Source organism: Callorhinus ursinus, unplaced genomic scaffold (assembly GCF_003265705.2).
Source record: "Callorhinus ursinus isolate GAN/ISIS: 27379988/994484 unplaced genomic scaffold, GSC_fseal_2.0 scaffold24, whole genome shotgun sequence".
In the NCBI taxonomy this organism is placed as follows: Eukaryota; Metazoa; Chordata; class Mammalia; order Carnivora; family Otariidae; genus Callorhinus; species Callorhinus ursinus.
In genome coordinates, this window is record NW_027397086.1 from 16,930,076 (window position 1) to 16,956,034 (window position 25,959).

At 50.0% G+C, this 25,959-nt stretch overlaps 3 protein-coding genes across 7 annotated transcripts in view; 2 read left to right on the plus strand and 1 right to left on the minus strand.

Annotated features, from left to right (window-relative positions):
- Positions 1–1,015: 1,015 nt before the first annotated feature.
- On the plus strand, positions 1,016–3,693 carry HDHD3 (haloacid dehalogenase like hydrolase domain containing 3). Of its 2 annotated transcripts, XM_073876521.1 has the most exons (3): positions 1,016–1,277; positions 1,529–1,720; positions 2,630–3,693. In XM_073876521.1, the coding sequence occupies exon 3, from the start codon at positions 2,789–2,791 to the stop codon at positions 3,542–3,544; it is 756 nt and encodes a 251-aa protein (XP_073732622.1). In that variant the 5' UTR covers positions 1,016–1,277; positions 1,529–1,720; positions 2,630–2,788; the 3' UTR covers positions 3,545–3,693. The 2 variants fall into 2 exon arrangements, with proteins under 2 accessions (XP_073732622.1, XP_025744132.1); XM_025888347.2 differs by lacking the exon at positions 1,529–1,720.
- Positions 3,694–3,998: 305 nt separating this feature from the next.
- On the minus strand, positions 3,999–24,598 carry BSPRY (B-box and SPRY domain containing). Of its 2 annotated transcripts, XM_025887986.2 has the most exons (6): positions 24,391–24,598; positions 20,324–20,422; positions 13,164–13,394; positions 12,049–12,074; positions 8,008–8,132; positions 3,999–6,524 (listed from the first exon to the last, which is right to left on the minus strand). In XM_025887986.2, exons 1-6 carry the CDS (start codon positions 24,565–24,567, stop codon positions 5,998–6,000), a joined length of 1,185 nt encoding a protein of 394 aa, XP_025743771.1. In that variant the 5' UTR covers positions 24,568–24,598; the 3' UTR covers positions 3,999–5,997. The 2 variants fall into 2 exon arrangements, with proteins under 2 accessions (XP_025743771.1, XP_025743774.2); XM_025887989.2 differs by lacking the exon at positions 8,008–8,132 and having other exon boundaries at positions 6,333–6,524.
- Positions 24,445–25,959, plus strand: part of WDR31 (WD repeat domain 31) — a 29,394-nt gene continuing 27,879 nt past the window's right edge. For all 3 annotated transcript variants that reach the window (XR_012373512.1, XM_025887991.2, XM_025887990.2), the window contains exon 1: positions 24,445–24,605. Coding sequence is in view for 2 of the 3 variants with exons in the window: in XM_025887991.2 (XP_025743776.2) it covers positions 24,566–24,605 (40 nt within the window). In the remaining variant the exon portion in view is untranslated. The remainder of the gene's footprint in view (positions 24,606–25,959) is intronic.

Below are 25,959 nucleotides of genomic sequence, written 5' to 3' on the forward strand. Positions count from 1 at the left end.
CGGAGGTCCTCCTTGTCTCCCCACCTCCATGGGCCACTACCCTTGCTCAATAAGCAGGCTGGAGCCCCAGCACCTTTGCTTTTGCCGGTGGCTCACCTCCAGTACCCGTCCCTTAATCTTCACCTGGCTGTTCAGATCTTTGCCCCTCCCCTAACTTCATCCAGAGAGGCCCTGACACTGCTCATGGCGCCATTCTGATTTTATTGCCTTTATAACACTCATCACTACCTGAAAGCTTGTGTATTTACTTGGTCTGTGTATGCCCCACTCTGGTTCCGTGAAGGCAGGAATCCTGTCTGCACCGTCTGGCAACAGAGCAGACCTATGCTCAATGAGGAGTGAGATTGGGCTTTTGCTTTTTACTTTGTATACTTTGTATTTTAAAACATTTTTGTAGATGATTACATCAAAAGAAAAAAAAACCAGCTAGGTTACTGCAGAGGACTCTACTCTCAGCAGAATGTCTTGGGTTAGACAAATTTCCAAATGAAAGCAATTCCTTCCTAGTACCGACTGGAGACTCAAACCAGAGAGGGGCAGCGCCTGGCCCAAGTCCACACAGCACTCAGCAAGCCAGGCCGGGACCCAGATCCCCCTCTTCCCAAGTCAGCTTGGGGACCTCCCGGGAATGTCTGGATCCGGGGAAGACGGAGGGGTCTGCGAAGAGTGGAGGGAGAAAGCGCAGAAAGGGGAATAAGGGAGAGGCGGCGAGGGCGGGGCAGGCAGAAAGGGAGGAGAGTGTGCAAGGTGACCCAGAGATGCGGGGGGCGGGGCGGAGGGGGCGGGACGGGCAATGAGAGGGAGACGGAAAGGACCGGGCAGGCTGGTGACCGAGGGCGCTGGGGGCGGGGAGGCAGGTGAGGGTGCGACGGGAGGGAGCGGAGAGGACTGTGGCAGGGTCGAGAGGCCGGCGGAACCGCGGGAGGAGGAGAGGGGCGGGCGGAGGGCCAGGGGCGGGGGCCAGGAGGGGCGGGGCCAGGAGGGGGCGGGTCCCTGGCTCCGTGGGGGACGCGGAGCGCCTGCGCAGCTCTCTGGACCCGGCTCTCTGCTCCGGCTTTCTCAGGACTGGCTTCCCTGCGGGTCCGCTGGGTCCGGATCCCGGGAGGCTGGGGACCGGGGGTCCGCGCCGAGCGGTCGGAACGCGCCGGAGCTGGGAAGGGGCCCCCAGGAGGCCGGCCGCAGCCACGTCACGCCCAAGGTCACGCTGCAAATGGCAGCCGTAGAGATTTCGCTCTAACAGCGGGCTACTTGGACTTTGTCCCCATCGAGCCCTGGAGGTGAGGAGGAAGGCCGAGAAATTCAGGCTTGCAGCCCAGAGGCCTCAGCCCCGGCTTCCAGAAATGGAAGACGTTGTGGGTCGGGAGCCAGAGCTCTTTGCTCTAGTCTTAGCTGGGCCCGTGACTCCCTGCGTGGCTTTGGGCGATTTCCCGCCCCTCACTGGGCCTCCATCTACCCACCGGTAAAGTGAGAGGGTTTTTGGATGGCTCTCCCTAATTTCCAGATTGACTTAAATTCATTTCCTTGTCAGACTTCCCCTACGGCTTGCCCCCAGCTTCACCAGCCACTTCCCTTCCTCAGCAGCAACTTGGCTGTACTCTGAAACTCTGGACCCTCAGGTTTCCACTAGATCGCCTGAGATTGTCTGCAATCAACTGTGTGGGGCAAGAAGCTGCACCCAGCCTCCGGACAGCAGGCTGAGGACTGGTTTCTTGTGCACTAAGTCAGTAATCCTTTTATTGGCTCTCCACCTAGGCAGACCTTGTCACTGCCAGTAAAGACAAATCGGAGGCTTAGAGGGAGGACCTGGCTCTCTGTCTGCCTTTGGCCCAGTGCTGTGCTGATTCACCCAAATCAGATTGTTTTAAAATCCAAATTTGTCTAAGCATGATGCAGTAGAAGGGAGCACTGGCCAGAGGCCGGAAGTTTGGGTTCTGGTGCTGGCTGTGCACCTTAGGCTAGTATCTGCCCCTCTCTGGCTCAGTCTTCCCTGATAAACAAGGGGTCTGTCACATGGTCTGCAAGGACCCTGTGTCTTTGGTGTTAACAATAGTAATAGCAATCATAATTGTTTCCTTACCTTGACTTACAAGGCCCCGCCACGGTGGGCCCTGTCTACCCAAAGCAGCAGACTTGCCGTTGACCTACCTCGGGGCCTTTGCACTTGGTGTTTCCAGTGCCAGGAACACTTAACCACCTCCATTTCCTGCATAGTCATTCTTCAGATCTCCCCCGAACCTTGACTTACTTAGGAAGTTCAACACAGATGGGATCCCTGGGTTTATATCCTTATGGCACATGCTGACTTTGTTATTCTTCAGTGTTTGTAGAGTTCTTTGTCTAATATCTGTCTCGTATTCTTTAATGCCTGTAAATGCCAGGAGGCTGGAAATCTGTTCCCTAGCATCTAGCACATAGTAGGTGCCCAGAAATTTGTGGAATGAACAGATGATCTCATTTCATGCAATAGTCTCGTGAGGTTGGCACATCGTGCTCCTCTTCAGTCAGGAGACAGAGATTCAGAGAGTGACACTCCTAGGGTCACACAGTAAGTGGGAAGTGCCTGAATTTGAACCCAGTCAGTCTCTGACCCCAAGATCTGAACTTCTACCCCACTGCCATCTCATTCCAGGATCTTCGGCTGTGAGGACGTGCCACAACTCTGGCCCACAAGGCCTGGAGAGAGAAGACCTTTAGGTGGTAGAGGCGGGGTGGGGTGGGTCTTGTCCAGCTCAGTTTCTCTTTAACCCCTGGCGGACTTGGGGTGCACTTGCCCCGCTCCGACAGGCCCATGGCGCATCGGCTGCAGATACGACTGCTGACGTGGGACGTGAAGGACACACTGCTCAGGCTCCGCCATCCTGTGGGAGAGGAATACGCCACCAAGGCCCGGGCCCACGGGCTGGAGGTGGAGGCCGCCACACTGGGACACGCCTTCAGGCAGGCCTACATGACTCAGAGCCACAGCTTCCCCAACTACGGCCTGAGCCAAGGCCTCACCTCCCGCCGGTGGTGGCTGGATGTGGTCTTGCACACCTTCCACCTAGCGGGTGTTCGAGATGCCCAGGCTGTGGCCCCCATCGCTGAGCGGCTGTACGAGGATTTCTGTAAGCCGTGCACCTGGCAGGTGTTGGAGGGGGCCGAGGCCACCCTGAGAGGGTGCCGAGAACGAGGTCTGAGGCTGGCAGTGGTCTCCAACTTTGACCGGCGGCTGGAGGACATCCTGAGGGGGCTGGGCCTGCGGGAACACTTTGACTTTGTGCTGACCTCTGAGGCTGCCGGCTGGCCCAAGCCTGACCCCCGAATTTTCCACGAGGCCTTGCGGCTTGCTCGAGTGGACCCGGCAGGAGCAGCCCACATTGGGGACAGTTACCACTGTGATTACAAGGGGGCCCTGGCTGTAGGGATGCACAGCTTCCTGGTGGTTGGCCCAGAGCCTTTGGACCCTGCAGTCAAGGGTTCTGTACCCCAAGAATGCCTCCTCCCCTCACTGTCCCATCTCCTGCCTGCCCTTGACTGCCTGGAGGGCTCACCTCTGGAACTTTGAGTCCTACGAGGGAAGTCGAGGGAAGTGGCTCCAGCAAACTAGAAAGCTCCTTCCTTCCTGAGATCAGGCCTTTGCCTCTCTCCCTGTGGCATCCAAATGCATCCTGACTATAAAGCAGTGAATGCAGGGCTTTGAGCCCTGCTCCACGCCTCTCAGGTGGTTTATTTGTCACACCTGTGTCTTTCCCCTCCACCCCCACCTACAAGATTCACTGAGGGCCCAACTAGCTTCAGAACCAGGCACATTCAAAAATTTGTTTTAGCAGCAGGGCCCTATTGTTACGGGAGATCTTACTGGAACCCCAATATGCAAAACAGCAAAAGCAAGAAACTTCTAGGGTTGAAACAGGTTCTAGAGCCCCACAGTCGGGCCCTGAAGCCTCTACAACTCCCCGTGGGAAGCAGATTGGAGGAGCTTAGTTTGGAAAACTGGGGTGCTAAGCTGTGCTGTAGGGACATGTCCTCTAGGACTATACAGTGTAAACAGGATTTCAGACAAGGAGGACCACAATTATATCATGAGAAGAAACTTCTTTCATGCTTGCCATGTGTTAGTCCTTCACATGCAGGTAGAACCCTCAAAGCTACCTAATGGGCAGAGGCAGCGGGACCTGCACTTCACAAATGAGAAACATTCAGAAGTTAAGTAGCCTGCCTTCCGTGGCAAGGAGAGCTGTGTCCCTTGAGACAGCGCAGTGGCGATGCTGGGAGAACAGGGAGGGTGTTCCACAGGAGGCCGGTTTTGAAGAGCCCCCGAGTCACAGGTGTTCACATGGAGGTAGGGGGGCACAAGTAACGGGGACAGGAGCTTGAGGCGGCAGGAGTGTAGGATACACGCGGGGAATGACTAGAGACTGAAGGAAGTAGGCTGGGTTTTAAAAATTCCATGTCCCTTCCTGCCTCTCCCTTCTTCGCGCTCCTCCCCTCTCACACCTGCTTGGTATTTACCAGACGCCTGCCTTCCTTGCCTACTGCCAGGCACATACACGGTGTTGGGTTCTGGTGCCAACCGCTGGGGAGGGCTCCTGAGTGGCCCCGAACTGCGGTGACATTTAGGTGGGCAGAGGAGTAAGACGCCTTCCTGGCAGGTGGCCCATGAACTATGGACTGAGGGCTGCCATGGGGAGTTAGATTGGCAATTTGGGGAGCATGGTGTGGGGGGTGCCTCCGGGTGCCGGGCGGAAAAGGTGGGCTTTGACCCAGGACTCTGGGCAGAGATTGTGCCCATGTGAGGGGAGGGAGGCTCTTCTCAGACTTGGCCAAACTTCCGGGTTGTGCGAAGTCCAGGTGACATTAATTCCCAAGTATCAGGCAGTGAGGACGTGGGTTGAGCTGTGCTCTCGGAGCTGCAAGGGCCTCAGAAGTACCTGAACCAAAAAAGTTGCCATTCAGGCTGTGGACTGGATCTGATCTACCCAGTGTTTGGAGTAAATTATTGAGCAAGCTTAAGAGTGGGGAGGGCTCTGGCCCTTATCTTTGAGCCCAGGGGCCTGAAGTTGTAGGTAAGATTGCCTCTGAACTGTGTTCCTAAGTAAAACAGGAATGTGAGGACCACTGTTCTAATGTGACCTCAGAGAACGGGAAGGGACTTGCCCTGGGTTCCAGCAATGCAGGGCCCAGAACCGTCTTGGGGCTCGTGTGGCTGTGTATGCTGAGCCGGGAGTGCGGATGAGGGTGAGGAAGATCTCTCTTTCCTAGCAGGCGTACCTCTTTAGATGTGAGCTGGCACTTGGGAGATTTGCCCAATTTCCCACAAAGAACATGGAAGAAACTTTCCAATCTTTTAAAACCTTTAATAACAGACGTGTTCCCTACGTCTGGCCCTCCTACTCCCTCAGCTCTCTGGGGCTTAAAGCCCTCACTCCGGGTCTCCACATTATGTCAGGGGGGCCACAAGCTGCGGCGGGGGGGGGGGAGTTTTGGGGGTGTTGCAGTCAGGTTACCTCCGGACAGGATCCCCTCAGTCTCCTGAGCCTCCAGGCTGGACCTGGTGGGGGGACACAGCCCCCCCAGGCCAGAGTCTTCTGGCCAAGAACAGCCTCGTGGGAGTTCTGAATCAAAGCCAGGGACAGAGGGCTGGAAGGCAGTGCTTCTCCAGAAGAGTCTACCACACACACCCAGGCACCTTTCCATCCACCCGTTCGCTTGCCAAATATTTATTGCACAACCGGTAGGCACCAGGCACCATGCTTGGTGCCAGACATGACGTGGTGAACAAGACACCCTTGGAGGGGCAGATGCCTGGTGGATTTGGGAGACTAAGGCCCAGCGGGTAGCAGGCTCCCCACAGATACCCAGCATGTCACGGCTGAACCCAGACCTGAAATGGATCCCCCACCCTCCTAAAGCTGCCCATCGGGCAGAGGCAACATCGGGGCGGCGGGGGAGACACTGGGTAGGAACATGGCCTGGACGCGTGCTGGGGAGTAGACCAGGGCTCCCGGTGGTCGCGGGTCAGCGGATGATGGAAATGGTCTGGTCGGCCACCGCAAAGACTGGGAAGAGGGGCCCGGAAAAGGGCACGTGGTGGGTGTGGAGCACCGTGCCAGAGGCCGGCTCGTAGAAGAGCAGTTCCTGCGCCTGCAAGTCTAGAAGCACGCCCAGCTGGGTGGGGCAGCGCAGCAGTCCCAGGGGCTCATGCTGCCCATCGTGGGAGAAACGGAACTCCTGGTCGTAGCGGGAGAAGACCCAGGAGAAGGTGTTGTGGCCCAGACGAGAGTCACTGCCTGAGCCCTTGCGGGGCAGCTGGCCCAGGGCCACGCCCACCTTATAGGCACAACTGTTCTGGACGTTCACCATCCAGGTGTGCAGCCCAGCCTGGAAGGAGGTGGCCGCGAGGGCATTGGGCCAGTGGTCAAAGCGCTCGGGGGCATCTGCACAGGCCTTGGACTTCTTGGCATTGAAGGTCAGGGTCCTTCGATCATCTGACAGTTGCAGGAAGGGGCTGACGGTCCTCTCGTCGATACGCACGTCCTCTGTGCCTGCCAGGAAGAATTCTCAGAGTTGCCCAAGGCCCACCGTCAGCCCTAACCCGGTCCTGTCAGGCAGCAAAGGGCTGCCGCACCACCCACTGGCAGCATTACCTCACACAAGCCCTTTACTCTCTCTGAGCCCCCAGCATCCTCATCGGTAAAATGGGGATCAATCGGACTTATCACAGGGTGAACGTGAGGACCAAATGGGATGATACATCTAAAGTGCCTAGCATTAATTAAGTGCTCAATAAGTTGTGGCCATGACAACAATAGTTATTATTAGTCTAAGACCCTCATCTGTAAACTAGAAAGAAGGCCCAGGAAGGAGAAGCAAGTTGCCCAAAGTCACACACCTAGTTGGTGGCAGGGCAAAATGAAGACCCAGCATTTTGTTCCCACATCTAGCACCCTGCACTGATCACAGTGCATTCCAGTTGAGGCCTATCTGCGGCCTCCAGATCAGATCTGTCCTAGGGGCAAGGCCCCCGGGAGCTAGGAAGGACCAGATCCGTACTTTCCGTACTTTCCAACAACTCACTGAATGGGACTGCGGGCAAAGCAGGCGCACTCTGATAAGAGAATGCAGAGCAGACAAGCTAGAGCTTGCACTAAACATTTAAGGCTAACACCCAAGGGAGGAGGGTTAAAACTGAGGAAAAATTCGGGGCGCCTGGGTGGCTCAGATGGTTGAGCGGCTGCCTTCGACTCAGGTCATGATCTCAGGGTCCTGGGATCGAGTCCCACATCGAGCTCCTTGCTTAGGGGGGAGCCTGCTTCTCCCTCTTCCTGCCACTCCCCCTGCTTGTGTTCTCCCTCTCTCTCCCTCTGGCAAATAAATAAAATCTTTAAAAAAAAAAGCTAAAATATTAAACAACAACAACAACAACAACTGAGGAACAATTCAATCCATTACCCTAACCTCTTTGTGAATTGTGCAAACACCACAACCAGGAGCACAGAAGCTTCCACCTAGCTTGGGAGATTCTGCTTGGAGCAGTCCCGCACTAAGTGGGAATTCCCGCAGGAGAAGACCATGTCACGTTCACCTCCGTGGCCTTAGCATGCAGCACGAGGCCAGGCCACAGTCGGCCTGAGTTAGTGGTTAAGTGAGTGAGGCGAATCCAGGCAGCTTAATTCTCGCTCCAGATGCTCTCCAGTTGGCCAGCACTTGTATCTTCTTAAAGAGAAACTCAGTTTCCAAGAAATAATACTAAGCTGTCCCACTTGGGCAGGACAGAGCTGTGACGTACATGGACAAGGTTTTTGTTAGAGCCTGCAGAGCAGGCTGGTCTGGAAACGGGAAGGACCTGACCCAGCCGCCCCAGGCCTGTCCAGAACCCTGGCTTCACCGACAAGCCTGCATCTAGCATTACTGTTTGCTTTAGCTACCGTGCCAGATGTTCTATTCCCCAGTGTGACCCCGCGGCACACCCCAGCCAGCCAGCCGCCCAGTTGTTCCCGCTGGTGCAGGGTTCTACCAGCTCCTAACCTGAGAGGGACCCGAGAACCGCTGTCACCCAGAGTTGGGTGAGTCGGGGGCTCCGAATGCACTTCTCATTAAAGTTTAACTTGTGCGATTCCTGAGGATCCAAAATGCCCTCTGCTTCCTCGGTCCTTGTGGAAGGGGGGAAAAAAAGACAAATTCAGGAAGGTTCTGGAAATGGATCTGGATCAATAGAGAGTGATGAGAGAGTGATGAGAAAGGGACAGAAGTAAAATCTTCTTCCCATGAGGGCGACACCAAGATGGGCAGCCAGGCCCCACACAGGAGCCCCCTAAAAAGGCTTGAGCCAAACGGGAAGCAGGGCTCTCCCCTTGTGCCCCCCAGGAGCTTTAATTCCAGCAAGACGGGCAATTTCCAGGGAGGTAAATACTTGGTACCAGTATTAGAACTTGGAGTTGATCTGCTCTGTAGGAGAAACAACCTGCTGGGTCTCCAAGTTAGCAGCAGAACAGGGATGGGACCTAAGCCTCTTACACACCAGTCTTTCCACTCCCCTGTCCTATGTGGAGAAAATCCTGCCTCCTTCCAAAACCTACTGCAGCAAAACCTATTGGTTCAGTAAGAAGGTACAGCCATTCCTCTGCTCTTAAAATGCAAATATCCTTGAGGGATCCCACAAGAAGGGACTATCAGTTATCACCCCAACCATACATTAGTTCCAGCGCTTTGCTCCCAGTAGCTACCTCTCCTCAGCTCACAGGGGCACTGGGTTTGGCTGGAGGGAATATGGGAATGGAAGATGCCTAGGAGGGGAGAATTACCATTTATTAAGTATCCAGTTTCTTCTAGAGAATCTCATGTAATCTTTGCTGTAACCTGGGAGATAGCTGTTATCCCATTTGACAGGAAAGAACAGAGATTCAGAGAAAGCACTCAGCTAAAAAGGGGAGCTGGGTTCAAGTCCGGCCTCCATGCAAAAATAGAACAAACCCAGGCTGGAGTCCAGGCACTGTTCAACATAATTTTCCCCTTGATCTAAAATGAAAATGATCAACAGGGTGTAGGGCAAAGGAAGGATTCGCCAAGGAGCTTTGCAGGCCTCTGAACTGGGTTCTGAGAAAGAGCTTTCCCACCGCTTCTGACCCTGAGGATGGCTTTGAGATCAGGCAGCAGTTCTGAGAGCACACTCTCTTCTCCAATTCTCTGGCTCTGCCCATAATGAAGGAGCAGGCAGGGACAGTGAGGCACAGCTCATGGGTGCAAGCTCTTTGCAAGACTGTCACTGACTGTCCTGGCTTGGGAAGAGCAAGGTGACCAGAGCCCTAGAAAAGCTAAGAGCAGGCTCTGGTAACAAAGGCTCTTTGTGGTCAGGACAAGAGAGGGGCTGTTGCCATCTTCCCAAAGCACTGAAGCTGGGGCTGGGGGGGCGGGGGCAACCATCAGGCGGGGAGGAGAGAGGAACCCATGTCGGCCGCACCGAGCCAACCCAAAGCAAACCTGAGGACAGTCAGAGACACTAGAACCTAGACAACTATCTGGTCCAGCACCTCATGGTTCAGAAGGGAAAACCCATGGGGGCGCCGGAGTGGCTCAGTTGTTAAGTGTCTGCCTTTGGCTCAGGTCATGATCCCAGGGTCCTGGGATCGAGCCCCACTGCTCGCCGTGCTTGTGCTGTTCACGCTCGCTTTCTCTCTCTGACAAATAAATAAACAAAATCTCTCTCTCTCTCTCTCTCTTTTTAAGTATTTTGTTGTTATTGTTTTAAAAGCCTAAGGAATAGGGGCGCCTGGGTGGCTCAGATGGTTGAGCGTCTGCCTTCGGCTCAGGTCGTGATCCCAGGGTCCTGGGATCGAGTCCCGCATCAGGCTCCCAGCTCCTTGGGAGCCTGCTTCTCCCTCTGCCTCTCTCTCTCTCTCTCTGTCTTTCATGAATAAATAAATAAATAAATAAATAAATAAATCTTTAAAAAAAAAAAAAAGCCTAAGGAATAAATTCCAGATTAAATCAGGAATTCTAGCAGGATCCCTCCCTGCTCGGCGGGGAATGTGCTTCTCCCTCTGACCCTCACCTGTCTCATGCTCTCTCTCTATCTCTCAAATACATGAATAAAGTCTTTAAAAAAAAAAAAAAAGGAAACAAAAAACACACCAAACACCGTTAAGAACTTTGTGGGCACAACTGGCAACATTTGAATATGGACTGTATATTAGATAATAGTGTTACATCAACATTAAATTTCCTGAGCTTAATAGTGACACTGTAGTTATGTAAGAGATTGTCTTTGTTCTTGAGAGAAAGATGCTGAAGCATTTAGATGTAAAAGGTCTCGCTTTCAGCAACTTACTCTCAAATAGGTCAGAAAAAGTAAGTGCCATATATTCACTTGTTAAATAGGTAGGACGGAAGAGACAAACAGGCCAAGAAGGAGAGCAGATGTGGCAAAATACTAACAATCAGGATTTCTAGGTGAAGCTCCTTATACTATTTTTGCAACTTTTCTCCACATTTGAAATATTTCAAAAAAAAAAATTTAAAGATCAATTTTTTTCCCCAAAAATCAGAGCAGCTTGAAATTGAAGACAGGATGGTTTTAGAGGAAGATGAAGAAGGTAAAAGAGAAAGAGAAGACTAGCAGAAGTGTGGAAATATTAAAAGAGGGAAAAAGTAGGAACAAGCCAAACATTTAAAGGAGACCATAAAATAAAGTTGGGGGCATCCATACTGGGGGATGTCTTCACAGACTTGCTAAAGAGTGAGGTAAATCTATACATGGAGAGATCCAAGAGGGCCTAATAAGTTACAGAACAGCAAGTATTAAAACAATCCCAATTGTGTTAAAAATATGTATTTTTAGAGGTAAACAAGCCCAGACATACTATCTAGGACTCTATTTACATTGGAAAAACCACAAGATACATATCTGACTGTTAAAGCTGATCACCTCAGGGAATAGGATTGGGAAGGGGTAATGGAGACATAAAAACAAATTTTTTTTTAAGTAGTCTCTATGCCCAATGTGGGCCTTGAACTCACAATCCTGAGATCAAGAGTCACATGCTCTACCGAATGAGCCAGCCAGGCGCCCCGAGACATTTTAAATTTTCAATGGTTTTATATTGATGGCGTTCTTTTCTCTTTCTCTCATGCACACGTATTACTGTTGAAATTTAAATATAAAAATAGTTAAGAAGAATGGGCTGTGCTCCCCAGATACAGCTCTGAAATCTCTCACAGAAGATGTAAGAGTTTAATTTCTTTGCCTGGCAAATTACATCCTCTTGGCCACTTCCTCAGGCTCTTGGCTCTTAGTCTTTCAGAACCCAGGAGAGCCTGGTGAAGGGCTTTTATTATTGCTTCATTAAAGTGCAAATTTTGAGTGGTGGTTAACACAGACTTAGGTTTCAGAGATTCTTTTGTCAGAGAAAGGGGGACTGAGGCAGAGCAGACAGTGATGGGACAGGTGTTGGGTGTGGGTCCACGCCCCAGCTCTGGGGCATAGGCAAGTCCCTGACCCTCTCTGAGCCTCAGTATTTTCTTTCTTTCTTTCTTTTTTTAAGATTTTTTTATTTATTTATTTGACAGAGAGAGAAAGACACAGTGAGAGCAGGAACACAAGCAGGGGGAGTGGGAGAGGGAGAAGCAGGCTTCCCGCCGAGCAAGGAGCCCGATGCGGGGCTCGATCCCAGGACCCTGGGATCATGACCTGAGCCGAAGGCAGACGCCTAACAACTGAGCCACCCAGGCGCCCCTGAGCCTCAGTATTTTCATCTGTAGATGGGGGTATAAAACACTCCAATAGGGGGACTGGTTATTTTGTAGCAGGATAACATTTCAGAAAGCTCTTGGCAAGCCTCTGATTGCTAAGTGTTTCTTTCACTACCCTTGCACAGGGATCTAAAGCAGTTCTCCCAAGTCACAGGCAGGAAGACCCCTGTCCAGGGAGCATGGCTCCAGGGCAGGCACACGGTGGCACGGCACGCCTTGGGCTTTCACCCTGGAGCAGCAGGACCTGAATGCAACGGACTAGTTACAGGCCTGCAGGCAATGGTCTCCATTTGCCCAGGCAACTGACAGGGCTATACTTACCTTTCAAAAATCTCCTGCTCCTTCTGCTGTGAGAAAAGAAAACAGAGTCAGGCTTGGTATCAGGAACTCAGCAGGTAGTCAAGATCTGAATATATTCAACAGGTATGGAGGGTGCCACACGGACAGACTCTAGAATAAAGCATTCTGTTCCTGCTTTAAGACCCAAAACAAAGCTACCTGGGTTCTTCTTCACACACCTCCACACCGCGCACTCAGAATGACTCAGTCTCCCGTGCCTGGTGGCATCCTGCGTTTCCCTAAACCACACTGCAGGACAACGTATTTACTAACACCTCACCCCCCACCAAGACTGCCAGCTCCTCGACGGCTGGGACTCTTTCTGAATCTTCTCTTGTGACCATCCCAGCGTTTAGGACAGAATGTGCTCTGTCCGTGGAAACTGTGTGACTCAATCAATGCACAATCTAGGACAGCGATGGAAACTGCCCTACTTGAATTGCAGAACAGCTCGGTTGTTCCACATTCAGATTTCTCTGCTTGGCATATTTACTCAGATGTCAGATTGTCCCGTTAAAACTCCAAGTATCTGCATCTCTATATAAAGTATTTTGCAGGGATATGTACGTAAATATTACCCACGGTAGTTTCTGGGGCCATTCCCTCCCTCTGCACACTTCTGAACCCTCTCTCTAGCTCTCCACTTCCTTTAACATAGCCGTTCCTCTTTATCTTTCAGGCACTAGCTTTGAAGTTATTTCATCCAGGAAGCCTACCCTGACCACTGCCACCCGAAAGCCTGGACCGTGGGGTCTCTAGCTCCCAGTGATGTCCTCTACAGAAGACATAACCCTCCATCATCAGTTTATGGATTCGTCTCCTTCGTAAGGCCACGAGGCGCTAACAGCTGTATCCTGTAACTCCACCCCGTGGCACAACAGCACATGGTAGACACCAGTAAATGTCTGTTCACTATTGAAAGAATGGTTAGCAGGTGCAAAAAAAAAAAAAAAAAAATCTGTTTAATTTTATTCCCTTGCCTAATCCCTGCTCCAAATTATCCTTATCCACCCAACTCTTACCAATAAATATTCTCGCTGTTTTAGACTTGGGGGTGTCTGGTCCACTGGTTGTGTCCTCACCCCTGCCTGACTTACAATCAGCTGGAGGTCATCCAGATGGGTGAGCATGCCCACCAGGCTGGTCCGGATGGTGTCGAGCTTCTGCAGCGCCTCAGTCCAGTGGACTCGCTGTGTCAGGATGCTCTGGTGGGCCCGCTCTTCTTCGCCATGCACCTGTTCCAACAAACGCTGCTCCTCACTCTCACACAGACTCCTCACCACAGCTAGCCTCTGGATGACCAGTTCCCGCGCCGCGCTGGCCGTGCTCTGATGAGGGATAACACAGAGAATCGGGTCCTAGCAAAGCCCCAGTCAATATTAAGAGGCTTTGGGCTCAGTGGGAAGGAGTGCTGGGATTGATTAGCCATGTATGCCACAGGCACAGTAATGGAAGAAACAGGTGCTTAAGCCATCCCAGCCTTAAGAGTCCCCAATATGGTTTAGGGTAAAGAAATATAAGATTCAGACATCCAGGTCATATCTCATAGAGCTGGGATCACAGAATGGAAGAGCTGGGTTAGGGTTAGTGGGCGTGGTCTAGAGATAACTAGAATCAATTATTTCATAGTTGAGAATACTAAGGTCAAGGGACCAAGGTCAGAGAATTATAGAATTGTAGAGTGAAAGAGCCTACAAAGTCATCCCCATCAACAGGATCCGTGCCAACAGTTGATATTCTAACTAGGTCTGAGTGAAAAAAATCTCATTCTTTCCTAAATCTGTCCATTCCAATGGCTTCCATGATAGAATTCTTATTCATGCCAGGGGGCATGCCATCCACTCCAGTGAAGCTAATGTGTGTCTCCTAGTAATTAGCACAGGGTCTAGCACACAGTAGGTACTCAAATAGTTACTGAATGACTGAGGAGAAAGTTTCTTCTGACTAAGTCAAAAATCTCTTGGTAGCATTCACAGGCCAAGTCAGGGACAGACCTGGGACTAGAACCCAGTTCTTTTGACTCTCAGTCCAACACGATTCCCTTTCCCCCAGTGCCATTGGACAATCAATCCTCCCAAAAGGCTGCATGAAACACCTGCACTCTTGCCAGACAAGGGACAGTAGAACAGTCTCCTTCATGCCAGAACGTCAGGAATAGCCAGCAGTTTTCTCTGTGCCCTGCCTGTGCAGACCTGCTCTGTATAGGTAATGACCCCTGCTTTACAGAAGAAACTGAGACCCACAATTTGCCCAGGGGAGAGGAAGAGAGTGAATGGCCTAAGTGAACCCAGGAGTTAGTTCTGACTCCAACTTCAGTGTCCCCTGAGCCAACATAACACACTAGTTAGGAAGTTAGGCTTTATTTTATTTTAAAGATTTTATTTATTTATTTGTCAGAGAGAGACAGAGCACAAGCGGGGGGAGGGGCAGAAGGAGAGGGACAAGCAGGCTCCCCACTGAGCAGGGAGCCTGATGTCAGGCTCGATCCCAGGACCCTAAGATCATGACCTGAGCCGAAGGCAGATGCTTAACCGACTGAGCCACCCAGGCGCCCCAGGAAGTTAGGCTTTAGAGACAGTGCCTAGATTTAAACCTTAGCTGATTCACTTACTCTCTGTAGGATGTTGAGCACATTACTGATCTTCCCTATGCCTCAGTTTTCTAATCTGCTAAATGAGGATAATAATAGTACCTACAACATGAGGTTATTGTGGAAGATTAAATGAGTTAATACATACAAAGTGCACAGAACAAAGCCCAGCACATAAGTGTTCAACACCATTAGCTATTGTTCTCTCTATCCCACCTTGCTGCCTTGCCCACAGGGGTGGGTGCCCTTAGCCATGTTTGTACTATATATGTGATCAGGACCAAGAACATACCCTGGCCCAAGATGCAGCAGATACTCTCTCACTAGAAGACTGTAATCAATTTCAACACATTTCTCGATTCATTCCCAGAAAAGTGTAGCAGAGAAAAAAAATTTCCCTTTCCAAAGATATGCCAGAATAAACTAAACACTGTCCTAAAACAAAGCACAGAAATGCTGGAAAAATAGCGCAAAGCATCCTTGTAAAAGTCAAGCTTCTCAAAAAAAAAAAAAAAAAGTCAAGCTTCTCTGGCAGCTAAGTAAAGGAAATCCCCTGGAGTCCAAGCGTACGTAGAAAGGAAATTAAAAACTGGTGTAATCGAGAGCAGGGACTCTATTGCCCTGAATGCGGCTTGTGATTTATTTTAGAATTTTACACTCCTCTAAACTTAAGAGCCCAGTACAGACAGAATTATATGGAAAAATAGACAAATCCACAGCATGATATGAAACTATAAATGCTCCTTGCCACCAATCAGTAAATATGGCAGATAAAAAATTAGTAAGTATAGAAAAGATTTGAATGTGAAACATTTACCTAAAGTGACCGTGTTTTAGGGCACAGAGCAAGTCTTAACAAATTTCGAACAACTGATATGCAGACTACAATGAAGTTAAGTGAGAAATTAGTGGAAAAAATAACAATGATAATTTTTAAAAGTAAAACCATACATCTGGAGATATGGAGATTTAAAAACCTATTTCTAACAACACATAGTAAAATAAATCATAGTGGACATTTAAAAATACTTATAACTGAATGAAAATATTGCATCAGAAATTGTGAGAGCAATACGTAGAAGGAAATATATGGCTTAAATGCTGACCTTGAGAAAGAAGACAGACGAAAATTAACAGACTGTGTTCAGCTGAGGGAGTTAAATAACAATGGTGTATATCTCCCCCTAAAAAAAATTAAAAGGAAAAAAATGATAAAGATAAGAGGAAGGGACACCTGGGGCGCCTGGGTGGCGCTTAAGCGTCGGTTAAGCGTTTGCCTTCGGCTCAGGTCATGATCCCAGGGTCCTGGGATCAAGCCCCGCATCAGGCTCCCTGCTCGGCAGGGAGTCAGCTTCTCCCTCTCCCTCTGCCCCTCCGCCTGCTTGTGCGCTCTCTCTCTCTCAAATAAATAAATAAAATCTTAAAAAAAAAAAAAAAAGGGAGGGGCGCCTGAGTGGCTCAGTCGTTGGGCGTCTGCCTTCGGCTCAGGTCATGATCCTGGCGTCCTGGGATCGAGCCCCGCGTCGGGCTCCCTGCTCAGCGGGAAGCCTGCTTCTCCCTCCTTCTCTCACTCCCCCTGCTTGTGTCCCCTCTCTCGCTGTGTCTCTCTGTCAAAATTAATTAATTAATTAATTAATCTAAAAAAAAAAGGAATCATACAATATGCACTCCCATGCCTGGCTTCTTAAAAAAAAAAAAAAAAGAGGAAGGGACGCCTGGGTGGCTCAGTCAGTTGAGTGTCTGCCTTTGGCTCAGGTCCCGCACTGGGCTCCTAGCTCAATGGGGAGCCTGCTGCTCCCCCTGCTTGTGCTCTTTCTGTCTCTCTCTCTGACAAATAAATAAATAAAATCATAAAAAAAAGATAAGAGGAAATAATGAGTTTTTTTTTTTTTTTTTTTTTTTTAAGATACAAAAGAGGGGCGCCTGGCTGGCTGGGTCGGAAGAGCATGTGACTCTTGATCTTGGTGTTCTGAGTTCGAGCCCCACGGTATAGAGATCACTAGAAAAAAATAGATAAACTTAAAAAAAAAAGATCCAAACGAGAGATCAAAATACTAAAAGCTGGTTCTTTGAAAAGACTTTTAACAAAATAGACAAACCAGTGGCAACTTTAATCAAGATTAAGAACAACTTGGGGGGGCACCTGGGTGGTTCAGTCGGTTAAGCATCTGCCTTTGGTTCGGCTCATGATCTCAGGGTCCTGGGATCGAGCCCCATGTCGGGCTCCCTGCTCAGCGGGGAGCATGCCTCTCCCTCTCCCTCTCCCCCCCACCGACTTGTACTCTCACTCTCAAATAAATATCTAAAAATATAATTTAAGAACTTTATGGCATTACATTTGAAAATAGACAAAGTACATAATTTATCTAGAAAAAAATTACTAAAATTAAAGAAAAAGAAAGAATCCTTTACTCATGGTGGGAAATGAATCAGTAGTTAAAATCCACCTGCAAAAAATAACACCAAGCCCAGATAGTTTTACAGGGGGTGTCACCAAATATTCAAGGCACAAATAATTCCAATCTTAACACAGATTCCTCCAGTGAAAACAGAGGTTCCAATTCATTTAATAAGATTTATAGAACCTCAATATCAAAATCTGATAAGGACTATACAAGAAATGAAATTCATAGGCTAATCTCACTCCTGAGTATAGACACAAAAATCCTTAAACACACACACACAAAACCCCAAACTAAGATTAGCAATCCAACTTCAGAAATTTTGTATAACGATTATACAAGGAGAAGGAGAGGAGTGGGGGGCTCGGTGATAAAAGGGTAGCACAAGGGATCCTTATGATAGAACTGCTCTGTATCTTGGTTGTAGGAGAAGTCACACGAATCTACACGTGATAAAACTGCACAGAACTAAATACACACACACAAATGAACGCATGTTAAACTGGTGAAATGTGCATAAGGTAGGTTGTATGGATGTCAATGTCCTGGCTATGATACTGTACTATATAGTTAGGTAACATGTTATCATTGGGGGAAACTGGATGAAGGGTACAGGGGATATGGCTCTATGATTATTTCTTACAACCAAACGTGAATCTACAATTATCTCAAAATTTAAAGTAAAAAAAAAAAAAAATACATATGATCAAGCTTACTTGGTTTTCCCCAGGAATTCAGGATGGTTTAGCATTAGAAACTTTTTTTTTTTTTTTTAGATTTTATTTATTTATTTGACACACAGAGAGATAGAGAACACAAGCAGGGGGTGCGGCAGGCAGAGGGAAAGGGAGAAGCAGGCTCCCTGCCGAGCAGGGAGCCCAACGTGGGACTCGATCCCAGGACCCTGGAATCACGACCTGAGCCGAAGGCAGATGCTTAACCAACTGAGCCACCCAGGTGCCCCTAGAAACTCTTATTAATGTATTACCATGTTAACAGATTGATGGGGGACAAAGCATATCTATAAACTGACAAATGGCATCATTAAGAACCTACGAATGTGATAAATAATGGAAAATAGAAGCAATCAGAAGAGAATTACACAAGCTCTGTCCATCACCTGCCCATCTACCTGCACTGGCACCCCTACACTCTGCCTTCCCTGTTTCTGCGGATGAAAGCTCATGCTCTTACCTACAGCTAACTTTCCATTTGTTAGCCTATACCCCGCCCTCCTTGCTATACCTGGTTATCCTTTCTCCTCCACTATTAATTTTCCCCTCTCTACCAGATAATGCCTACCAGCATACAGAGAGTAATTTCTGCATCTTAAAAATAAAATACCCTCTTGATCTCATACCCCCCCACTATCAACCCATTTCTCAGCTCCCTTCTTACAGCAGAAGTCCTCAAGGTTTGGCTGTGCCAACTCTCCCAAATTACTCTTCTGTTCTCTGAAACCCACTCTGATCAGGCTTCCACCTTACCACTCTACAAAACATTCCCCATCCCATCACAATCTCCAGTGATGAACATGTTACTAAATCCAATGGCCCACTCCCATTTCTCACCTTGCTTAACCTCTGCAACATCTGACATCCCACCTCCTTGAAACCTCTTATGTGGACACAACACTCTCAGTTTGACTCCTATCTCATTCACTGCTCCTACCTTAGGGCTTTTGCACTTGCCATTCCCTTTTTCTAGAACTCTTCCCCCATATACCTGGTCCATTCCCTCACCTTCTATAAATTTTGTGCAAATATCAATACTTAATTAGGTCATTCCTCACCACAGCATATACAATTGCAACCCCCCCACTGCCCCCGTTCTCAACAAAGGAATGTCCTCCTTCCTGTGTTAAACTTCTCCATAGCACCGGGTGCCTGGGTGGCTCAGTTGGTTAAGCAACTGCCTTCGGCTCAGGTCATGATCCTGGAGTCCCGGGATCGAGTCCCGCATCGGGCTCCCTGATCAGCAGGGAGTCTGCTTCTCCCTCTGACCAAACCCCCTCTCATGCTCTCTCTCTCTCTCTCTCTCTTTCTCTCTCTCAAATAAATAAAATCTTAAAAAAAAAAAAAACTTCTCCATAGCACCTTTGACCTTATGACATAGTGTGTATTTAATTATTGGCCTTCCCCCAACTCCCCACCCCCTGGCCAACCATGTAAGTTTCATGGAAACAGAAATTTCCATATGTTTTGTTCACTGTGGAATCTCTAGCACATAGAACAACGGTGCTTGGCATGTGATGGGTACTCAACAGATTTGTTAAATACATACATAAATGGTGAAATGCTGTGAGTACACTCCTTGAAGTCAGCATCTGCTACACTTGCTTCTATTCAACACTGTACTGAGGTCCTAGCCAGTGCAGTCAAGACGAGAAAATAAAAAGGATGAAGAAAAAGAGACAGAGAGAGACAGAGGAACCATCATGCTAAGAGAGGCAGGACTGGACACAGAACAGCTGCCTGGCCTCCTGGCAGCATCTTCTTTCCTGGTTCTCATCCCCTTCAGGTTCTGAGAGGCTTCTGTATCCTGCTGGGAAATTCCCTGTTTTTGCGCAAACTAGTTCAACTGGGTTTCGTTCTACACAATCAAAAGAACCTTGACTAAGACCATGCAAAGCCTGCTCCATTGTCCATGTTGGTGAAGGAAGGAGGGGATGTACAGAAAGAAATTCATAGCCCCGACCCGTGAGGGGCATACCTGAGAATGAGGACGTAGCATTGGCAATGGGGGCAACTGGCTAAAGGATCAGCAGTGGCAGGTAGCTGAAGGAGCACTGGCCTGGGAGTCAGAAGATCCAGCTCCTGGATCTGACTCTGGCAGGAGGCTGTGGACCTTGAGCAAGTCAATTACCCTCTAGGCAACCCACTTCCCCATCTGTAAACAGGGATGTTACTGCCACCTACTGCATAAGACTGTCATAAAGAACACTCCACGTCAAAGTCCAGAGGTTATTTTATAATTCAGGGGCTGACCACGAAATACTTAGATGGTGGAAGAATGCTACCCTTTCTGATCCTTTACCCCAAGAAAGTCATTTTCCAGCAGTATTTGCCCCAGTGTGGTACTGGGAATAGTCCTCTCTGCCCAGATGATAAAACCACAGCTCAGAGAGATGGGAAACGGCGCATGCCCTTCCTGGGCATCCGGCTTTGCTAGGAGCACAGTGAGTCTGTGAGACTGGTCCATGCTCCTAAGGCTGGAGTCTTGTCCTAGGAGGGGTCCAGAGCAGAGAGGAAGGAGAACTACCTACCGCTGCTCTCTGGTTCTTCCCTGGCAGGACCTCAGCCACATACTTGGCGATGCTGGCACTGTGGAACTGCAGCCTCTCACACTGGTCCACAATCTTGTTCTGCAATATAAAGGACACCTATGGCATCTTGATCCACGTTGATCCATTCACTCCATCCCCATGATATCCCCCCTCAGCCACTTGCATCCCAGACCTTGTTATTACTGAAAACTATAGCACCTCCAAAATCTTCATTTCAAGGGGCCCACACCCGGCCCACCCCTTCCATCCTTCCAGATTACTAACTCTAGATTCTTCAGTCCAACCATTCTTCGGCTCAGTTGAAGCCGCTGATACATTAGTCTTACCACTTTTCGGTGTCTATCACCCACTTCGTGGCCTCAGTTCCCTCCTTCTCCTAAATTCGGTGGCCCATCATCATAATCACTTTCCTGCATATGCTCTCAGCATTCCCTCTGACCCAGCTCCCTGGCTCTCCACACCTGAGTGGAAAGAACACGGCTTCTCAAACTGCCCTTCCCTAAGTTATCCCCATTCATTAAACAATACCAGCAATCATCAAGCTCATTACCCCAACCCAAACCCCGGGGTTACTCTCCAACCCCGCATGTATCTAATCCCTCAGTGAGTCCTATCAGCCCTGACTCCAAAGTCTCTCTCTCTCCTCTGGCCACTTCTGGTCACCTCCACTATTGCTATTCGCCCTCACAGTTAGCCACGACCACCTTGTGTCAGGAGATTAGGTCAGGTCATGTCCCTGCTCAAAATCCTCCAATGGCTACGACGTGGATGGAACTGGAGGGTGTTATGCTGAGTGAAATAAGTCAATCAGAGAAAGACATGTATCATATGACCTCACTGATATGAGGAATTCTTAATCTCAGGAAACAAACTGAGGGTTGCTGGAGTGGTTGGGGTGGGAGGGATGGGGTGGCAGGTGATAGACATTGGGGAGGGTATGTGCTACGGTGAGCGCTGTGAATTGTGCAAGACTGTTGAATCACAGATCTGTACTTCTGAAACAAATAACGCAACATATTTTAAGAAAAAAGAAAAAGAAGAAGATAACAGGAGAGGAAGAAAAGGGGAATATGTCAGAGGGGGAGACAAACCATGAGAGACGATGGACTCTGAAAAACAAACTGAGGGTTCTAGAGGGGAGGGGGGGAGGGGGATGGGTTATCCTGGTGATGGGTATTGAGGAGGGCACGTTCTGCACGGAGCACTGGGTGTTATGAACAAACAATGAATCATGGAACACTGCACCAAAAACTAATGATGTAATATATGGTGATTAACATAACAATAAAAAAATAAAAAATAAATCCTCCAATGGCTTTCCAGCACACTCACAGTGAGATCAAGCTTCCCACTTTAGGGCGCCTGGGTGGCTCAGTTGGTTAAGCGACTGCCTTTGGCTCAGGTCATGATCCTGGAGTCCCGGGATCGAGTCCCATGTCGGGCTCCCTGCTCAGCGGGGAGTCTGCTTCTCCCTCTGACCCTCTTCCCTCTTGTGCTCTCTATCTCTCATTCTCTCTCAAATAAATAAATAAAATCTTAAAAAAAAAAAAAAAAAGCTTCCCACTTCAGCCAACAAGGGACTGTCTGATGGGACTCTGCCTATTGCTCCGAAGCCACCTCCTAGCACTCTCCACTCTGGCCTTCTTTCTGTCCCATAAACACACCAAACTCGTCCTGACAACAGCGGCTTTGCACCTGTTCCTTCCTCTGCGTCCAGCCGTACAAATCCCCTGCCCCACTCCATTCAGGGTCACCTCCTCAGAAGCCCTCCCCGACCATCCCACAGCCCATTCTCTTACTTTGCTTATTTTTCTCACTTGCGTTTATCACTCCTCTGCCTGTACATTCTGGGTGTGTTTACTTGTTTTGTATCTCTCCCCCCGCCACTAGAACATGAGCACCATGACTTTGACTTGTTTGCTATGGGCCACTACCTAGAAGAAAGTTCCTCCTACACATAGAGGCCCTGGATAAATATTTTTTGAATGAATGAACCTCTACTTCTGTGACCATAAAAGGTTCAGTGGTTCACTTCGGCCAGAGCTATGAGCGTCCCCCAGGAGAGCAGCGGAGACTTTTAGAAATGAAGAAGCTAAAGCCCACAGAGAAGTGACCTGCCAGGCCCCTGCTTTTCCACTCCATTTCCCCAGGTACTTGGACTCCTTCGTAGCCAACAGCTCCTCCACTGCTTCAGCTCTGCCCTGGTTCCATCTGCCAAAAGGCAACTCGGCCTCTTCCAGGAAGCCCTTGCAAATCCTTCCCGCCCCACAGTCGGGAATTCGTCTGACGCTTCACTGGTCCAAATACTAAGTGAAAGAACTGAGCTGGCTGGGGACAGAGCTGTGATCAGCACACACCAGGGGGCTAAGGACACCAAGCCTAACTTCCAAAAAGCTACAGGACAAGAACCCGGACGGTAAGAGAGAAGTTGTTGAATGGTAACCATCTTGCCCTGGGCCAAAATTTCTTTGCTGGCTAGAGGGATAGCGGAAGGGGTGTGTAAATGCCATAATATACTCAAAATTGGAGGGAGAAGGCAAGAAACCCCTCCCCCCAGGCAAAGGAGATGAACGTGTTTAGGGCATCAGTAGGGTTCAGGGAAGGCGCCCTGGGCAGACTGGCATTCCAAATCAAGTACCCCGCCTGCCACCCTGCCCCAGCCTTCATACTCCTTCCACCACTCAGATTCAGCTCTGATGGCAACTTTTCTTTTTTAGGTTTTTATTTAATTCTCACACCCATTAGCACCACTTCCTCCCTCCACTGAGGCTAAGAGGTGGTTTTCTCTTTTCTCTTTTCTCTGAGCAAGTCAATGACTCCCTTGGTCCAACTCCTGAATATTAGAAACCTTGGAGGAGTTACTGCCCTGTTTTGGGCCTCAGTTTGCTCATCTGTAAAATGGAAGTTGGCTATCACTTCAAAAGTTTGGTCTGGATGGAGTGAGATGATGGATATTGAAGTGCTTTGGCGCTCACTAAGTTTCCACCCATTATGAAAGTTTATTACACCACATTATCCAAGTTTATTTTCATCGCCACTATTGATGATGGATAGTGGTGACAGGTAGGGCCAACCAGGAGCTTTCAGGTGTCACTGAGTAAGTGAATCCCTCCGGGCCAGTCACGTGTGTTTATTTCCCTGCAGCCTGAGTCCCCAGCGAGAGCCCTCAAGCCTCACAGGTGGGCAGAGCACTCGGAGAGGTTGGGGAAATCAAGAGGCTTAATCAAATTGCAAGGAAATCCCCTGGGACCACAACTAGGGTGGAAGGAGGGAGGAAAACCCAGGGTAACTTCGACTCCCCAGTCTCAGACCAGGGGTGGGTGGTGATGAAGGTGACCAGCGCGGAGCTAAACTGGAGTGGACATGGGGAGGAACTCTAGGTGAAGAGATCCAGCAGGAACCTCTTGAGATCCTACCCGCCCCCTCCGTTTGCCCAGGTGGAACCAGTTTGGAGTACAGTCAAGGCCAACCCCAAAGGGAAAAGAAATCACCCCATCAGGAAGCCCGAAGGGTGGACGAGGGGAGGCGCTTTGAGCCCAGGGGTTGAGGAGGGAGGAGGGCCAGCTTTTATCTCAGGTCAGCTTCCATGGGGCGGGACGTGGGACACACGGAGTCCGGGGCAAGGCCAGGCCCGGCTCTCACCGCGCCCCCCCCAACCCCGCAACAAAGCAACGAAGGAAGAGTGGGCAGCTCGAGCCGCCACTATGTGGTAGACTAAAGAGCATTTCACCCATTATCTTATGTCTCTCGCACAACACCCCCAATAAACACGCGCTATTATTGCCCTCAAACTACAGATGAGGGCGCTGAGGCCCGGAGACCAGACTGCGAGGGAGGCGGGGAGGAGGCGGGATTCGAACTCAAGTCCCCACGACTCCAGAGGCCACACCCTTAACCGCCTAGCTCCACAGCCAGTGGCCCCGCCGAGCCTGGGCTCCTGGGCCGGCTGCCAGGTCCCCGCCGGGTCCCTCTCGGCACGCCACCCCGGTGTCCCCTCCCTCCGGAGCCCACCCGCCCCCCGCCTTCCGGCGCCCCCGTCCGCTCACCCGCAGCTCTTCCGCGCGCTCCTCCGCCCGGCGGATGCGGTGCCCCCGGCAGCGGCCGCCCAGCCCCGCGCAGGCGGCGCACACGGGCCGTCGCTCGGAGCAGCAGAACCAGCTCAGAGCCTGGCCGTGCTCCGGGCACAGCGGCCCCAACCCGGGCCCTGCGCTCTCCACAGACATGGCCGAGCGCCGGGCGCCGCGCGCTCCACCTGTCGCAGGTGACTGCTGGGCGGAGCCTCCCCGACCCCGCCCCCGGGCCCCGAGAGGCGGCCCCGCGCGTCGGCCACCTCCCTTGCGGCCCGCCTGGCCTCGCCGCGGGGTGGGCGCCCTGTCGGCGCCCGGGTCCGCGTCGCCGCCCCGACCCCCGCGCAGGGTCCGCCCGCTTTAGCCGGCTCTGTGATTTTCTGCTGAATTAAGTCGCCTTGTATGCGTGTTAGTTTTATGACAAACGTAAAACACCGAATATTAATGTGACCGTAGGAAACTTAATTGAGCACTTATTAAGTGCCAGACTTTTGCTAAGCACCTTGAAGCGTTTTAGCATGTACCACAACAGCCCTTTCTGAGGGGCAGCTCCAGACAAGTAGCTTGAAGGTAGGTTCTGGCGTTAGGCTGCCTGGGCTCAAATCTCATTTATCTGTTCACAGGCAGAGCACCCTCAGTGGCCTCAGCTGTAAAATGGGGATAGTGTCGGTACCTGCCCCAAAGACTTGTGCTGAGGCTTAAGTGATCAAACAGGAGCCCCGGAGCACAGACAGCGGCTGCAATTGCAATGCGTCTGTTAATAGTACAAGGAAAGTACTACTATGATCCCCGTTTTGATGCAGGTTAAGTAACTTGCAAAGAGTCACAGTTACTAACTGGTAGCAATGAGACTGGAATTCAGGCAGTTTGATTTGTGGCTAATATGGGTTAATACTTTTTTAAATTGCATATTAAGGTCCAATGAGAGACATCTGTATTAGGCTGATTTCCCCAGAGTATTTACAACCAAATTTTCCTCATTTGAAACTTTTTTTATAACTAGTATTGAGAAAAACTAATGCATGTTTATTGAAGAAAAGAGAATATGCAAATAAACACATGGATGAAACACCCATCCTCAGAAAAAGCCACTGCTGATATGTGCTGGAGCTGCCTTGGGGCTTTTTATCTTAGGATGTCATAAATCAGTCTAAGTCCAGACTAAACCCTCTACTGGGGCTCCAGTCCAGCCAGCCCGGGCATACAAGGAGAGTGCTGTTCCCCAGCCCCCAAACTCCATTTTAGGAGGTCTTGGCAGAGGCCTGAGGAGAGAACTCAGCCAAAGCGAGAAGGGGCCAGGCCTTGGGGGTCAGGGGTTATTCTGAATTCATCGAGACTGGACACTTGTGAAAGCCAAACCCTAAAGAGAAGCATCACTACATCCTGCAGCACTTAGGGGCTGAGGCACCTCTACCCCGAGGTCCCTCTAAGTGACAACTGCACAAAGGGAAGAGAAAGTTTCCCCTCTGTCAGCCCCTTCAGCTTCAGCCCCTGAGGGCGAGGACAGCTGACAGCCCCAGAGCTCCGCCACTTAAAACTATGGGACGT